General features: G+C 37.0%; 1 protein-coding gene and 1 long non-coding RNA gene across 3 annotated transcripts; one reads left to right on the top strand and one right to left on the bottom strand.

Moving 5' to 3' along the window:
• Positions 1-1,704: 1,704 nt before the first annotated feature.
• On the bottom strand, positions 1,705-12,385 carry LOC134638772 (protease-associated domain-containing protein 1-like). Of its 2 annotated transcripts, none has more exons than XM_063489650.1 (5): positions 12,179-12,385; positions 11,836-11,936; positions 11,613-11,722; positions 2,815-2,982; positions 1,705-2,715 (listed from the first exon to the last, which is right to left on the bottom strand). In XM_063489650.1, exons 1-5 carry the CDS (start codon positions 12,252-12,254, stop codon positions 2,595-2,597), a joined length of 576 nt encoding a protein of 191 aa, XP_063345720.1. In that variant the 5' UTR covers positions 12,255-12,385; the 3' UTR covers positions 1,705-2,594. The 2 variants fall into 2 exon arrangements, with proteins under 2 accessions (XP_063345720.1, XP_063345719.1); XM_063489649.1 differs by having other exon boundaries at positions 11,818-11,936.
• LOC134638471 (uncharacterized) lies at positions 7,495-9,640 on the top strand. The gene is made up of 3 exons (XR_010095254.1): positions 7,495-7,623; positions 7,962-8,038; positions 9,316-9,640. It is a non-coding gene; the product is annotated as an uncharacterized LOC134638471 (long non-coding RNA).
• Positions 12,386-14,680: the final 2,295 nt, after the last annotated feature.

The following is a 14,680-nucleotide window of genomic DNA, read 5'->3' on the forward strand; positions in this document are numbered from 1 at the left end:
GGTCTACACTGAAGGTATATACTACCCCCTTTATCAAGCTATACAAATGCACATGAAACACTATGCCGCTCATTTATTAGTGTGCCTTAAAAAATACTGATGCGGTCAACGCTTATTTAAATGGTCTACAATACTACCCTCTACAGTCTGCTCTTTTCCTGTAAAGGTGAGTACCATTAAGTAATACATGTAACAAGGCCAGCAAGGACTCCACTCAGCGTGTACGGTCTTGGCGGTGGCTGCACAAGTGAAAATGAACAGGAACATATCAGTCATCGGATATACGAACTTTGGGAGGAGAGGATTTCAATTAATCATGGGTCGAACAGTTTGATGCCAAATTTAACACTGGAAAAAGAAAACAGCATGACCTATTTTTTCCGTTGTGGGATTTGTGATAGCCAAAGTATTCATTTATTTGAAATAAGACGGGGCGATGTTATCAGAGTGCGTAACTGTGACGCGTGGATGAATCAAAGCTGAGTCCAATGCCAAAAACTTTGGCTGAACCGAACTGAAGGGAACGTGAGGAACGAGGGGAATCCTGGCACAAGCCTTCTTGTTTTACATGTAGGCAAGCTGCTGTTTACAGTGAGCCGAGTAGTCTGCAGCGTTTACAGTCTATACAGAGATCAGCGCACAATCGGTAAACGTCTCTGCGTGTCTTTACTCAGCAGAGTGCGCACACGCAGGGACACAATCGCTACCATTTCACATACCATTGACACCATACGTCAAGAAAAATGCAGGTAGGGCCTAGTTAGTGATTTAGATTCATGTATGAATGTCTCAACATGTAACACTGACTTTCCTAAGTGTCTACAGTTTCAAACACCCTGCAAAAATAGCACTGCTGATATTTATGCATTTCTTCATAAACACAGCCTGAGCTGACGGATTTAAAAAAAATATATATTATTTCCATCATCTATTTATAGTAAAGGTCAGGTGTTGCACACCAATTTCTGCTTCATATGGCTGGGATAGTTTATAATAAAGCAGCTCTCCTTCAGATAAATGTGCTCGATCTGAGTCTCAGTCCATCAGGACCTCACAAAGCCCCCAGCAACTTCTAGTAGAGGAGTTTTTGGTAGAATGCTGACTATTATTGAAATGAACCAACTGCGTCTTTGTTTCTAAACTAGCACATTGTTAGTACACAAGTCGCAAAACTGACGCCAGCGTATCCCATTTAATAAATATGGGCCGTCAGTGGCTGATGGAGTGGCGCCTGTGCGGATTCTTTGCGGCCTGTAAACTCATCAGGGCAGGCCAAAACAGGCCTTGGGCCAATCATTAGTGTCAGTCTGAGTCATTATGTGTTCATACATCCAGTCCAATTACGCAGACTTTTTTTCCACATGGGTGTCAATTGCACAGCTTACACATCCTTACCATCATCTCTGGTTTGACAAAATACCCTTTTCCCCCTGAGTGCTGAATTTTGGTGGTCCAGGGATTTTTATTTTTGTCACCATGGCCACTGCCACTTTAGTTGTATGTGGTATTCTAATTTCATTAGATACACAACAATGGAGTATTATTTCTTCACTAACCCGGAGTGCTGCTTTGCTCCATTGTCCAGAGCACTGTAACTATTTGCTGAACTAGAGCATCTTTACTTTAAGCTGACTAGGCAAAACTTTTCATCCCAAATTACTGTTGGTATTTATCTTCTGGCCAACAAATAAAGTCTTTACAACCTTAAACATACAACTTTATTTACAAAGACTATTCAAATCAGGACATTCTTAAAAATAAAATACAGGATAATGTAGTGGCAATTATTTTCACTAGGGTGAACTCTGACATGGTGTTTCCAGAGCAGTCAAAGCTCTCTTTAGAGCTTTACAATAGCTGCCTTCCAGTTAACTTTGTGCAGATTAACATGTCTTTGCAATATCATCACAATGTCTATTATTATTTTCAGCAAGGCTATCCGTGGCATCTCATGCTTTTTATTAATTTTCATTAGTCCTGTTTACCAAAACTACAAACAAATGTGTCAGTGAACTAACTAAAATGCACAGACAAAAGGCACTAAAATATCAAACAAGTCAATTTTTCTTTTTTAAATGAAAGTTTCTACTTAGCCATCATGAGAAATTTTTTTTTTTCCATTCACACAAGAGAACCACGCTGTTACAAGCTGATGCACATAAACAGGAATGTCATGGCCTGGTTTTTCCCCCCCGCAGTTTCGACTATTTGATAAAACAGAAGGAAGGTCATTTCTGTTTCTCAACATTTTCTCACAGTTTCGTAACCAAAATGACATACAAAGCATCTGAACACATGTTCCTGGAGACTGCTTTCCTGGACACACAAGTTCAGCTAAGCACTGAGAATGCGCATGCAGGTTTCGTTTTTTATTTGATGATTTGTTCCAGGTTCAGTGGTTAAACAAGTTTCTCCCATACTCTACAGGCTCTGAGTGCAATCATTCTATATGTTAGACTTAGTGACTTAGCGCAGGTGCACGTGCCAACCATAATCAGAAATGTCCTTGTGAGGCTTCAGATTTAGTTGCCATTTACATGATGTGCACCAATGATAGAAACTGTTTATTGGATGAATTTGCGAGTGAGTCATTTCTACCAAAGTGTCCAAGGAGGCTGCCTGAATGGAAACGAGGCCAAAGCAGAAACATTGACAGGAATTGAAATGACAGCCCAAGGCAGTGCTTGTCTCTGAAGAGATCTTCTGATCATCATCCTAAAAATACAGAAAGAGGAAATGGTGTCCCTGCATTTCATAGAATAATTGCTCAAATGCAACAGAATGTGTGTGTGTGTGTGTGTCTGCATCTCTCACCCATCCCGTCCTAACAAGAAAAGAGCAGGTATGCTTGGTTTGGCAGTGCTTCCATCAGTGACCATGTCAAGGTACTGACTGTCGTTGTCCTCTGCGTTATCAGCAATAAGAACTGCTTTTCCTCCTGCTTCCTCTACATTTCGGGCTTTTTGTACAAAGGAGCAACCTCTGAAGTTAAAAAAAAAGCATAACCAGTTTAAGATGTGCTGACAAAGCTTGTTATAGCACTATGTTATAGCAAAAACTTTAGAAGTGGACAAATCTACAAATTGGTAAACAATTTGCTAAAAAGCAGGAATACACTGGCAAGCTCAGGAATGCCAAAATGCCTGAAAGAATGCAGATGAAAACTACAGTGAATTATCACAGATTCTTTTATTGGTTAAGAATAAACCCTACACAACATCTATCCAAGAACAACACCACTCATTGTCAAGGTCTAATCTAATTAACAGAAACATTCATGAACCAAAATACAGAAAGTGTACAACAAGCTGCTAACCACTGGTTAAACCCAAGAACAAGGAGGCCAGATTAAACTGGTTGACTGATAAAAATGACTTGATTTGATTTAAAATCCACTGCACTAATGTACGGAGGCAAGATTACAAATAATGTCTCACTGTCCAAAAACTTATGGACCTAACCTAAGTAGAAGTGAGATAAGTTCTTGAAATACCATCCTCAAGGTAAGCAGTGGCTAAGCTTTCTTTGAAACTCTGCTGACTGTATCATTGTTGGTAATCATGGGTAAATAGCTTTTAGGCACTGTTTTGACCAAAGATTCAACATGATAGAACCAGAATAACAGCTCACTGAAGTTTCACTTGGTATCATGGACTCCATTACAAGACTAAGGAGTTATAAAGTCAATGTCCCGTGTTTGCCAAGAACTCCCCAGCTATGTATGAATCACTTTGCGATTGCACAATCATGACTTTTAACTGTGTCAGCATATTAAAAATTAAAAAATTGCTTTCAGTTATGTTCTTTAAGTAAGAAATAGGAGTTCAACAACAGGGCTGGGCTGTCCACTACTCAATGTGAAATTATCAGTCTCAGAAAAGTTACAAAAGGGGTCCCCTTTTCCCCCCCCATAAATAACATAAATACAGTGGCTTGCAAAAGTATTCGGCCCCCTTGAACTTTTGCACATTTTGTCACATTACAGCCACAAACATGAATCAATTTTATTGGAATTCCACGTGAAAGACCAATACAAAGTGGTGTACACGTGAGAAGTGGAACGAAAATCATACATGATTCCAAACATTTTTTACAAATAAATAACTGCAAAGTGGGGTGTGCGTAATTATTCAGCCCCCTGAGTCAATACTTTGTAGAACCACCTTTTGCTGCAATTACAGCTGCCAGTCTTTTAGGGTATGTCTCTACCAGCTTTGCACATCTAGAGACTGAAATTCTTGCCCATTCTTCTTTGTAAAACAGCTCCAGCTCAGTCAGATTAGATGGAAAGCGTTTGTGAACAGCAGTTTTCAGATATGAGCTGTAGATCTCTGCAGCTCGTCCAGAGTCACCATGGGCCTCTTGGCTGCATTTCTGATCAGCGCTCTCCTTGTTCGGCCTGTGAGTTTAGGTGGACGGCCTTGTCTTGGTAGGTTTACAGTTGTGCCATACTCCTTCCATTTCTGAATGATCGCTTGAACAGTGCTCCGTGGGATGTTCAAGGCTTGGGAAATCTTTTTGTAGCCTAAGCCTGCTTTAAATTTCTCAATAACTTTATCCCTGACCGGTCTGGTGTCTAAATCCAATTGAGAATCTGTGGCAAGATCTGAAAACTGCTGTTCACAAACGCTGTCCATCTAATCTGACTGAGCTGGAGCTGTTTTGCAAAGAAGAATGGGCAAGGATTTCAGTCTCTAGATGTGCAAAGCTGGTAGAGACATACCCTAAAAGACTGGCAGCTGTAATTGCAGCAAAAGGTGGTTCTACAAGGTATTGACTGAGGGGGCTGAATAATTACGCACACCCCACTTTTCAGTTATTTATTTGTAAAAAAATGTTTGGAATCATGTACGATTTTCGTTCCACTTCTCACGTGTACACCACTTTGTATTGGTCTTTCACGTGGAATTTCAATAAAATTGATTCATGTTTGTGGCTGTAATGTGACAAAATGTGGAAAAGTTCAAGGGGGGCGAATACTTTTGCAAGCCACTGTACGTCCCTCACGTGAACAGATGAAAACACTGAGAATAATCTTTAATTTATCCTTTATTTGCGCCTCTCTGTGGAGTTCTCTGCCTGTTATTGTTACTGTTATTCTTGTGTCCTTTAAGTGCTGTACTGCCAGAGGTTGAAAGGGATTTTTGAGTATTTTCTCACAAGTAATTGTTGCATTTGGCTCCACTATATAATGCAAGGTCTTTAAATTACAACAAGGCACATCCTGAGATACCTGAAGATGTGAAACAGTCCTGGATCTGGTTATATTCCGATAGAACCGGATCAGCTGCTAAGTGTAGACAGCAACATGTGATTTTCACTGATATCACACACTGTAAAATGTAATTCTAGCTGTTTGTTATTTCAACATATTATTCTATATCAGTTTGACGATAGATGACTGAAGTTGTTGTTATAACATAGAATTACAAGTTAAAAACGTCCCAATTACACCAAAAAAAGCTAACTTGAAAACTCATGTCCAGCTAAATCAGAAACTTATGTGAACTTGACAATGCGGGTAAGTTGAGCACAGCAGGATTCAAAACTGCCTCACGTGACTGCTACCGAGGTGCATCATGGGGAATTGGCGGTTAACGACATGCTCACTTTACTTGGACGTTTTCTAATCGTCTTCTTTGGAATATGCTTTCAAGGTGAGTAACATTGGTTATAACTATAAGGAAAGAGAGCTACAAAAGTTGGAACATGTTTTGAATTTATGGCATGACGTGTGTTTTTCTCTTTTACCGAAATGTTTGCTTTAGCTAATGTAACTTTAGCCGACAAGGTCCAGCTTGTGTGTCATGACCAAACTTGACCTAATAAACTGACATATGGCCTTTTTTATGGGTTTAATGTGGCGCTGAGCAAATCACAAGTATTGTGCCGCTAGCTTTAAGGTTGTGCACTCAACCACTGTTGCGATATTAGCAAGCTAACTCAGCTAATTAATAAAGCTTATTTCATATTGTCTCTGTACTTGTAAATTCCTTTCAAGTTCACAGGCTGTTGTATTTTGGTGGAAGTTCATTTTGGCAATATTTCCAATAACTGGCTGGGTTCAAAAAGACCTTTTTGGCAGGACTCGGATGCTTGTTGTCATCTGTTTATCCCTATGTAATCACTTAAGTTGTTATTAACTGCTGCATGCTAAGCTACAAGAGTGCACTGAGGACTGAGACAAAATATGGTCTACAAACCAGCATTATATTAGTTTTTATCAGATAGTCCTCCAGTGTGCTTATTTTTTGCTTTAATTATATTGTGCAGTTATTTGTTACCCTGAAATGCTTTATGCTTAACAACAGTTCACTATTTTGACTTATTTTTGAACTCTTGTGATCAGTATGACTAGATTGTGTGAGTTTCCATACTAAACGAGCTGTAGTGATAAAATAATTGGCATCAGAGACACTGATTTTTGGCATGGTATACTGCAGAAGTTTTTTTTTTTTTGCATAATTTACCTTTTAATTAAACTGCATTCTCTGTATTGTAACAAAACTAACATTGTTTATATGTCAGAAAATTAGCAAACATGAATAAATGGCGAAAACAATATAATTATAACATATATTTTTATTTTACTTATTTTAGGTCTGTGAAGCCAAACTTGATGCTGGGGATTTATTTTTGTCAGTGGAGTCAAATGGTAAGTTACAATTTGTGCATTTTGTCATACTGGAAACACCTCAGATTATATTGTAATTTAATAGCTCTGTAGAACAAATGATATAAAGATTGTAGTGTCAGGGTACTTCTTAAGAAGTAATATGGCACTATTGATGATCACATGCAGGTGGCATAAACTAAATATTCAGACGTGTTACCAACAAATGATTCATTAACAAAAGCAATGGAGCAGACTGTTTAGGTTCTTGTGGTTGTAATAACATCCATAACTGCAAGTTTGTCATTAATTTATTTTCACAGGTCTAGATGATCACATTTGACTTTGTCATTTAAATGAGGTGGACTTGCAAACTTTGCGCTCTTTGGGGTAAATTGCTGTCCACTACATATACACAGAATCTGCACAGTATTTCAGATCTAAAAAGGGAGTATGTAATGGACTTGCTGGCTTTAATGTAAAAAGCCTGTTGTGTAACTTTAATGAGGCAGTTGGACTAAAACAGTATTGCTCATCAAGGTAAACATCTGAGGAATAAGGAAACTGTTACTTGTCCTTTTACTCAGTGTTCTTTTAATCGCACGTTTACTAAAGTTTTACATCACATAAGTCATTTTCACAATCATTCTACTTTAAAAGATTTCAAGACAGAGCTTATTGTTCTCTGAACTTCCTTGTTTGCTGAACGGCAGGTAAAGTGCATCTTTTTGTTTGTTTGCTTTTGTGTGTTTGTGTTTTCTCTAATGGGCCTCAGATGACTGTTTGCTTAAATTTGGGTCTCAAAGAATCTTTTTTTAATTCTGCCTGTACTCTCCACCCCTCTTCTTCTATTGCTCAGGTTGAAGCAGAATTTGCCCGTCTTACATCTGTTGACCTGAAAGGGTTCCTTTTTGCTGTGCTTGACCATTATGGAGAGATTCGTGGAGCTGTACAAAATCAAGAGCGGCATAGAAAGGCTAACTAGGCTCATAAGATGCTTCGGAGATGATGTAAGTGTTCAACTGCGAAATCTAATCCTTTGTTTAAGTTTTAGGTTATCCAGTTCAACTGATGAACTCATTGAAAGAAAGCTGATAAGTAAAGTCTGTCATCATATTTCACAACTGGACATTTAGTGTGGTAACTTTTACAGAATCTATGTATATTGGTGGTAGGTTGGATATCATATTCTACTTGAATGTCCTGATAAGCCTGATTCAAAATCTCCAATGATAATCATATATTGATGGAATTATGCATCAAAAAGCTGTGAATTTGGAGCTGTCTACATGCTTCATAAACACTGTTTAAAAAGTGTTTTTGTTTTCTTTTTGACTTCTTTGACCAGAGCCCTACACAAAGGAAGAGGACAGAGGACCTCATTTTCTAAAGGAAGATCCCTCACACACTTTCAAGACTGTGAAGGTTAGCATTGTTTCTTTTAGTAAATTTAATAATGACAGCACCACAGTGGATTTTAAATTAAAAAGTACATGTGTACTTTTTCCTCACCAAATGTATTATTACAAGATCTTTGACACTGGATTTGGTCTGGGTTTCAGAGAAACTAACTGGCAAGCTAGCATTGATATTATTAGTGTCTTGTGTTTATTCATGTCTTCACCAGGGTCTTTGACATTTCGCTGCTGTACTGTTCACTTCAGCTTTACGTTTGATTTCTCACATTGTATATTGTAATGGCAGAGATATTAGGATATTTAAGGGGCTGCAGTGGCTGCTACAGCTGTGGGGGGCAATACTTTGGTGAAATGTCCTGGACCCTGGAAAAGAGACTGTGTAGACTGGGTAAGCAATTAAAGGTTACTGGCCGAGAGTCATTGGGCAGCTGGGTAAAGGTGGATGTTGATATTCAGTGCCAATTATGCAACCTGTTCAGCCATGTCTATATGTTCTTTTTTCATGCTGTTAATATAGGGGGAAAAAATAAACTTTAATCAATAAACTGATTAAAGAAGCATTGTCTATGGAGCCATAATCTGATCCTGTAGTGTAGCTGCAGTTTGCACATTTCATGTATTCTCAGCCAGATTTGGTTTAGAGCACAGCCAATATTTAGCATAAGTAGATTTAAATTCACACACTGGTGATGGCAAGCTACATTGTAGCCACAGCCACCCTGGGGCGCACTGACAGAGGCGAGGCTGCCGGACACTGGCACCACCGGGCCCTCTGACCACCACCAGTAGGCAACAGGTGAAGTGTCTTGCCCAAGGACACAACGACTGAAACTGTCGGAGCCAGGGCTCGAACCGGCAACCTTCCAATTATAAGACGAACTGTCAACTCTTGAGTCACGATTCAGTCATCCACCCATGTGTGTGAATGACTGAATGTGTAAAGCACTTTGGAGTCCTTAGGGGACTAGTAAAGCACTATACAAATACAGGCCATTTACCATTTAAATTGAAAATTTTGTTTGAATTCTGCAATTGAAGACATGCTCAGTTATTTATGAACATGGTCTTTGTTTAAAGCAAGAAATGGATTTGTAACATGGGGGTGCATATCTCATTCTGAAAAAACTTTAACAACTAATAAGTGTTACCCAAAGCCAATCACCATCATCCAAAGCATCAGTATGGCTCTTCTTTGGAAAGACATGAATTGTTAAGCACACGGGATATTGTGTAATTGTAATTGTGTAATTTTTTTTTTTTTTTTGTCTTTGAACCCTTTTATAGCCGACAGGTATTGAAGACACGTTTTCTAAGAGGATGAAAGTTGGCATTGTGATGGTGAAAGAAGAAGACATCGATGTGTTGGTTGTCCTTGAGGCAGCAGTAATCCTGTCTAATCTGAGGGATGTCTCAAGTGCCATTTCCATGCTGATGGGCCTTCTTTTTGCCCTCAACATACACTATCCAAAGGAACTTAAGGACATCTTTGAAGTCATTCAGAACATCCTAATGAACATTGGTGGAAGGCAGTGCATCTCACTAGTGCATGGTCTAAGAAACAGACTCTTGCAGAAAGCCATGCAGAACTGTAATTGTATGATCCTTAGTGTTAAGGACAGTTTTTATTTTACTGTTTGTTTTTTTATTCTTGCAAGTTCTCATTCTCACTTTTGTATGTCACTAAATGACTACACTTTACATTCCAGATTAGACAATTACTCATTTGTTCATGGTTTAAGAAACTTATGTGAACAACAATATAATGCTGGACTTTGCAGATGCTTATCTCATGCAAGTCAGTAGTTTTTCCTTTGTTTTGCAATTGAGCAGACTCAAACTAATGTTTCTGAAATATTCATATTATCAAATGTTTCAGAAGCATGCACTCATTTTCAGAGATATTGGTTCTGTGGAATTTGTTGCAATTGTAAACGAAGACAAATACAAGAGTTTGATGTCTTAGTTGTTATAAACTGATCTTTACTGTCACTTATCAAAGGTTTTGTACTATTTTAATATTTCAAGTTTTATGCTAACAGGTGTGACTGAGCACAATGAAGTTTAAAAATTTTGTAAATGTAAAGAATAACTTTTCTAAAATAGCAAGTGTCCCGTTGATACATTACATTAATGCAGACTTTATGTTGTTACTTCACAAGAATCACTACTGCTCCTAGAGTATTGGTCAGAATTTCATCTTCACCCAAACTGGGCTCAAGACCAAGTTCAAATTTATTGTTTCACAGGGAGCAGCCTTTGAGTTTTGATGGATTGTGAGCCTGATGAGCTACGTCACTGATTTTTCTGTTTCTCAGATGACTAAGATGGCACAATAAATGGTGAATGTTGGGTGCTCATGAGTAATTGTCTTGTCATGTTCTTAAAACAAACTTTCTGTATGAAATGATCAGATAGACTTTAATGGAATCTGTGGGGTTTTATTTTTTTTCTGTAAACAACAGAAAATTAATTTAAAGGAATGTAGATATTTAAACCTGAGATCTAAGATAAACCTAACAGGTAGTTTTGCTGAAATGGATGTTAGAAAGCCAAAAAAAACCAAAACTTAAGATGTTTAATACACATTTTTCTTTACATCCAGTCAATCAACTCTGATAATTAAAATGAAACTGATTTACAAGTTCACTCAGCTACCTTAAGGAGCTCAGTTAATTAGTAAACTTAAATCAACTTAGCTAACAGATTATGTTAGTTAAGCTAAAATAGATTCCTAAGTTAAAAGAACTACTAAAGTATTTGAATTAACTAAAAAACCCAAGTCAACTGAACTAGGACAAGAGTTTAAACAATAGATTATTTTAATTTAGCTGAAAGGGTTTTCCCAAGTAAAGATGACAATTAAAGGAGTTGAACTGACTAACAAATCTCAGTCAACTAAACTAAGATGAAAGTTTAGACAACATGTGATTTTTCATTAAGATAACAATTGGTTGTGTTATAAGAACAAACTCTATTTCTTGACTTAACTTAAAATTTTAAGGCAGCCCTTTACCTCATATTTTTAAGTTGAAACAACAAGTTATATTTTACAGTGCAGTTAATGGCTGTATTATTAGAAACAGACTGTATGTAATTGCCAACTTGACCATATACACACAGACTGATTCGGGCTAATGGTAACATTTATGGCAGGTTTGAGTGAGACCTTGGGTATACTAGACGACCTCATTTTGCAACAAAAAACAAATAACTGAAGTCATAATTTTATCTTATTGGATAAAACAAATATTGACAAAGATTAACTTTGAAGACACAATTTGCAGTTGAAAAAGGGGATAAATTAAAATACACGTTATTGAAATACTCACAATAATAATAAAAAAATTAAGATGAGATGGGATAAAAAAAAAAAAAATATATATATATATATATATATATATATATATATATATATATATATATATATATATATATATATCAATTAGCTGCCTTGTAATTAGGCTATCTCCTTCCCTACACTTTTGCTGCTAGATGTCCAAGGTTATATTTTCAGTTCCTAACCCCTGGTTTGTGTTCACATAGTTTACAATTCACAATGGTACAGAGGCATGTATGCGTACCCCCTTTCCACCAGGATCACTTGTCCTTGAAGGATCTCTCTGTCCGTCAACTCTGAGCATCCATCTGCAGGGTCTGCTGGCACGAGAAAAATCTCATCGTAAAATGATGTCTGCGGGTCAAAGGAGAAAGAAAGAGTATGATTAGAGGGAAGGTGAAGATGTGCACCTGAGACTTTAAAAACATTTGATTATCAAATTATTTAACAGAAGACTGAGGCCTCACGAAAGTGCCTCCAAAGTCTTTAGCAGGTGCAGCACTGAAGAGGTAGCCTATCTCCTCTGGACTGATGACCCGGAAATACAGCAGTTCATTGACCCCAAGAGCTGAAGGAGGCCCGAAAAGAAGCACTTATCATGCATGATTTGTTTATATCAGAAATATTAATAAACCACAAACACTGCACGGATATATGCGAGACAGAAACCATCAATAAACGCCACAATAAGCCTCTTAACCCAAGTCGCTGTTGTGCAAAAAGAAATGCTTAAAAAAAAACAACTCTTGCAGCTAATACGAACAGTTAGCTGTTAATTTCAAACGTTCCCATTTCTGTTTTTAGTCTCACCTGACAGACGACTGAACTGCATAAAGACACTCCAGAGGTATAAAGCTATCGCTGCTGTTCGACAAACCTTCCCCATGTTCAAGGCATTAGTAAATCTCACTCGCGTTACACAGATAAGACTGTAGTGTGTCTCTTTGTGTCTTAAGGCAGTGCAGCGTCCATTGTCGCCGTGCTTCTGTCAGATCACCAACCATTTCCGCCGTTCTCTTTCCGCGCATGCGTATGTCCCAGTTGTAGCTTCTGCTATGAGGCGGCTGGGTAAGAAGTTGTGGTGCTCTTTTAGTTTACCAGTAGTTTTTCAAACTACAGGTAAATGTGTCTCTGTGTTTTATTGTTATTATTATTAACATGCCTGCAAGATGCATATGAATATATATATGATGTATATGAAGCTGGTAGTTACTTATTTAATTTATCACAATGACCTAAAAGTCATTAGTTGCTCTCCCTATCGTGTACAATCATCAGAGACTTTGTTAGGTGCACTTTGCTTGTACTGATTCACCTTTTACTTTAAAAAACTCCCTTCATTCTTCATCCTCAGAGATTTAGGTTCATTTTGAACTTATGTCTGCATGCATAAATGCACTGACTTGCTGTCATGTGACCAAGTGATTTAATATTTGCATTAACAAGCAATTATGCAAGTGCACCTAATAAAGCAGGTGTTTTTTCTCTCTTTATAACTTCCTGACCCAAAAAACTCTCGTGTCCTTTCTGAAGGAGGCAACTTAATTGCTGTAAGATATTCAATACCACAAAAAAAATCAGGTAGAGTGTTAAACTAGAAAATAAGTACCTTTAAATCTAGGGGGAAGGACAAGGGAAAACTATACAGCTTGAGGGGACAGCACAACAGAGGGAGATACACAGGAGGAGAAGCGGGCAGACAGAGCACACCTAGGGAACACAGCTGAACCAAAGTCAGACTGATGAGACAGGGGAAGAACAACTAAACATAATACACATGAGACTATCAAAATAAAAACAGGAAATAACACACACTGAGACTCAGACTAAGACACATGGCCTTGAAACTGGAACTGGGGATAAACAGACATGGAAACGTGACAGACTGGAGAGACAAAGGAGCAAAACACAGAACAGACAGACACGGGTACATGACTGGGGAGACTGAAGGAATAACAAAACACGGATATGAGACTAAGACAGATATGAACAGAAATCAAGAACTATAAATACAAGAACTATAGCCAGCTCAGGAACTAGAACACAATTAACTTAGGCTTTCAAAGAAATAAATAACAAGTCCAAAACAAAAAGTTCCAAACTAAAATTGGGTCAAAGACCAAGAACCATTACAGGTTGTCCCATTTTACTGTATTGATTTAAACTATTTGCAAAAATGACAGAAATCAAATCCCAGTCAAATGAAAAAACAAAAAATGTAATGCCCTAATAAAGGTTAATAAAGGTCATTTACATGTGAACTATTCACAAGCCTGCATGACAAAACACAAACAGTTATATCTATAACAGACAAGTCAAATACCTCATTAAAGTTATCTACATAATGTAAAAAAATTGAAAAATATAAACCAACTAAAACCTTTCTATCATGCTGAATTCATCTGACAAAGATGTAAAGTTTGTCAGTGTCTCTTTGAAGCCCATTTCCAAATGCATTTATAATATCTTTTAACCAAAGTATTCTAAATTTTATTTGACAAAACAAGTACATTAATATTTATAAATTATTTCAACTGAAGACATACAAAAATCATAAACAGACAATAGAAAAAAGCTAAAATCTTGGATCAGTTATAAGAGCTTATATGTCCCAAATCGTCTATTCAGTAAAGTCTGCTTTGAAATTTCTTCTTTTTACAAACTTTAGTGTGAATAAAATTCCTGCATTTTTCATTTATCTACCAATTCACAATCAACCAAAAATATCACATAAACATTTGCAAATTGTTATTTATAAAGTTTGCCGTTATTTATAAATGTTATAATATCACATATGTACTATTATGATGAAAAAATCATTTCAAAGCTGGACATTTATAATTATAATTATATAAAATAACAATAAGAATAAACTTAAATACAGAAAAGGTTTTTTTAAGAAAAGTGTTAGGAAATCTTTAAGAGTTTAATATCTCCATAACTGGTAAATGAAGGATATATGGTTTGTAAGGGAATTAATTAATGATGTCATGTAATTTATACATTTAAAAAATCAAGTATAAAATCCTTACCATCCACAGTATTGAATCTCGACTCAAAATCAATATAGTTTAATAATTACATTTCATATATAAATCTACTCTCACCAAATGTATACACTAGAACACTGTCAATCACTGTCCACGTTTTATTGTGGATAATATTTCCCACTTGAGTTAGCGTGCTTCTTCCTTTTTCTCTTCTCTTCCTTGCAGTCATTGAAAACCTCAGGCAACAACTCTGGACAACAATATTTTTCAGTTTTTTTGCATCGGCATAGTCGATGTGTTCCAGTTTTCACCTGCAATGAAT

This window comes from Pelmatolapia mariae, linkage group LG12, assembly GCF_036321145.2.
Source record: "Pelmatolapia mariae isolate MD_Pm_ZW linkage group LG12, Pm_UMD_F_2, whole genome shotgun sequence".
Taxonomy (NCBI): domain Eukaryota; kingdom Metazoa; phylum Chordata; class Actinopteri; order Cichliformes; family Cichlidae; genus Pelmatolapia; species Pelmatolapia mariae.

Excerpts from the sequence above, each read along its gene's own strand:
- LOC134638772 (XM_063489649.1), bottom strand. The coding sequence starts at position 12,254 with ATGGGGAAGGTTTGTCGAACAGCAGCGATAGCTTTATACCTCTGGAGT. Across the intron at positions 11,937-12,178 it reads GCAGTTCAGTCGTCTGTCAG|CTCTTGGGGTCAATGAACTG; the intron begins GTGAGACTAAAA and ends GGCCTCCTTCAG. Across the intron at positions 2,983-11,612 it reads GTGATCCTGGTGGAAAGGGG|AGGTTGCTCCTTTGTACAAA; the intron begins GTACGCATACAT and ends TTTTAACTTCAG.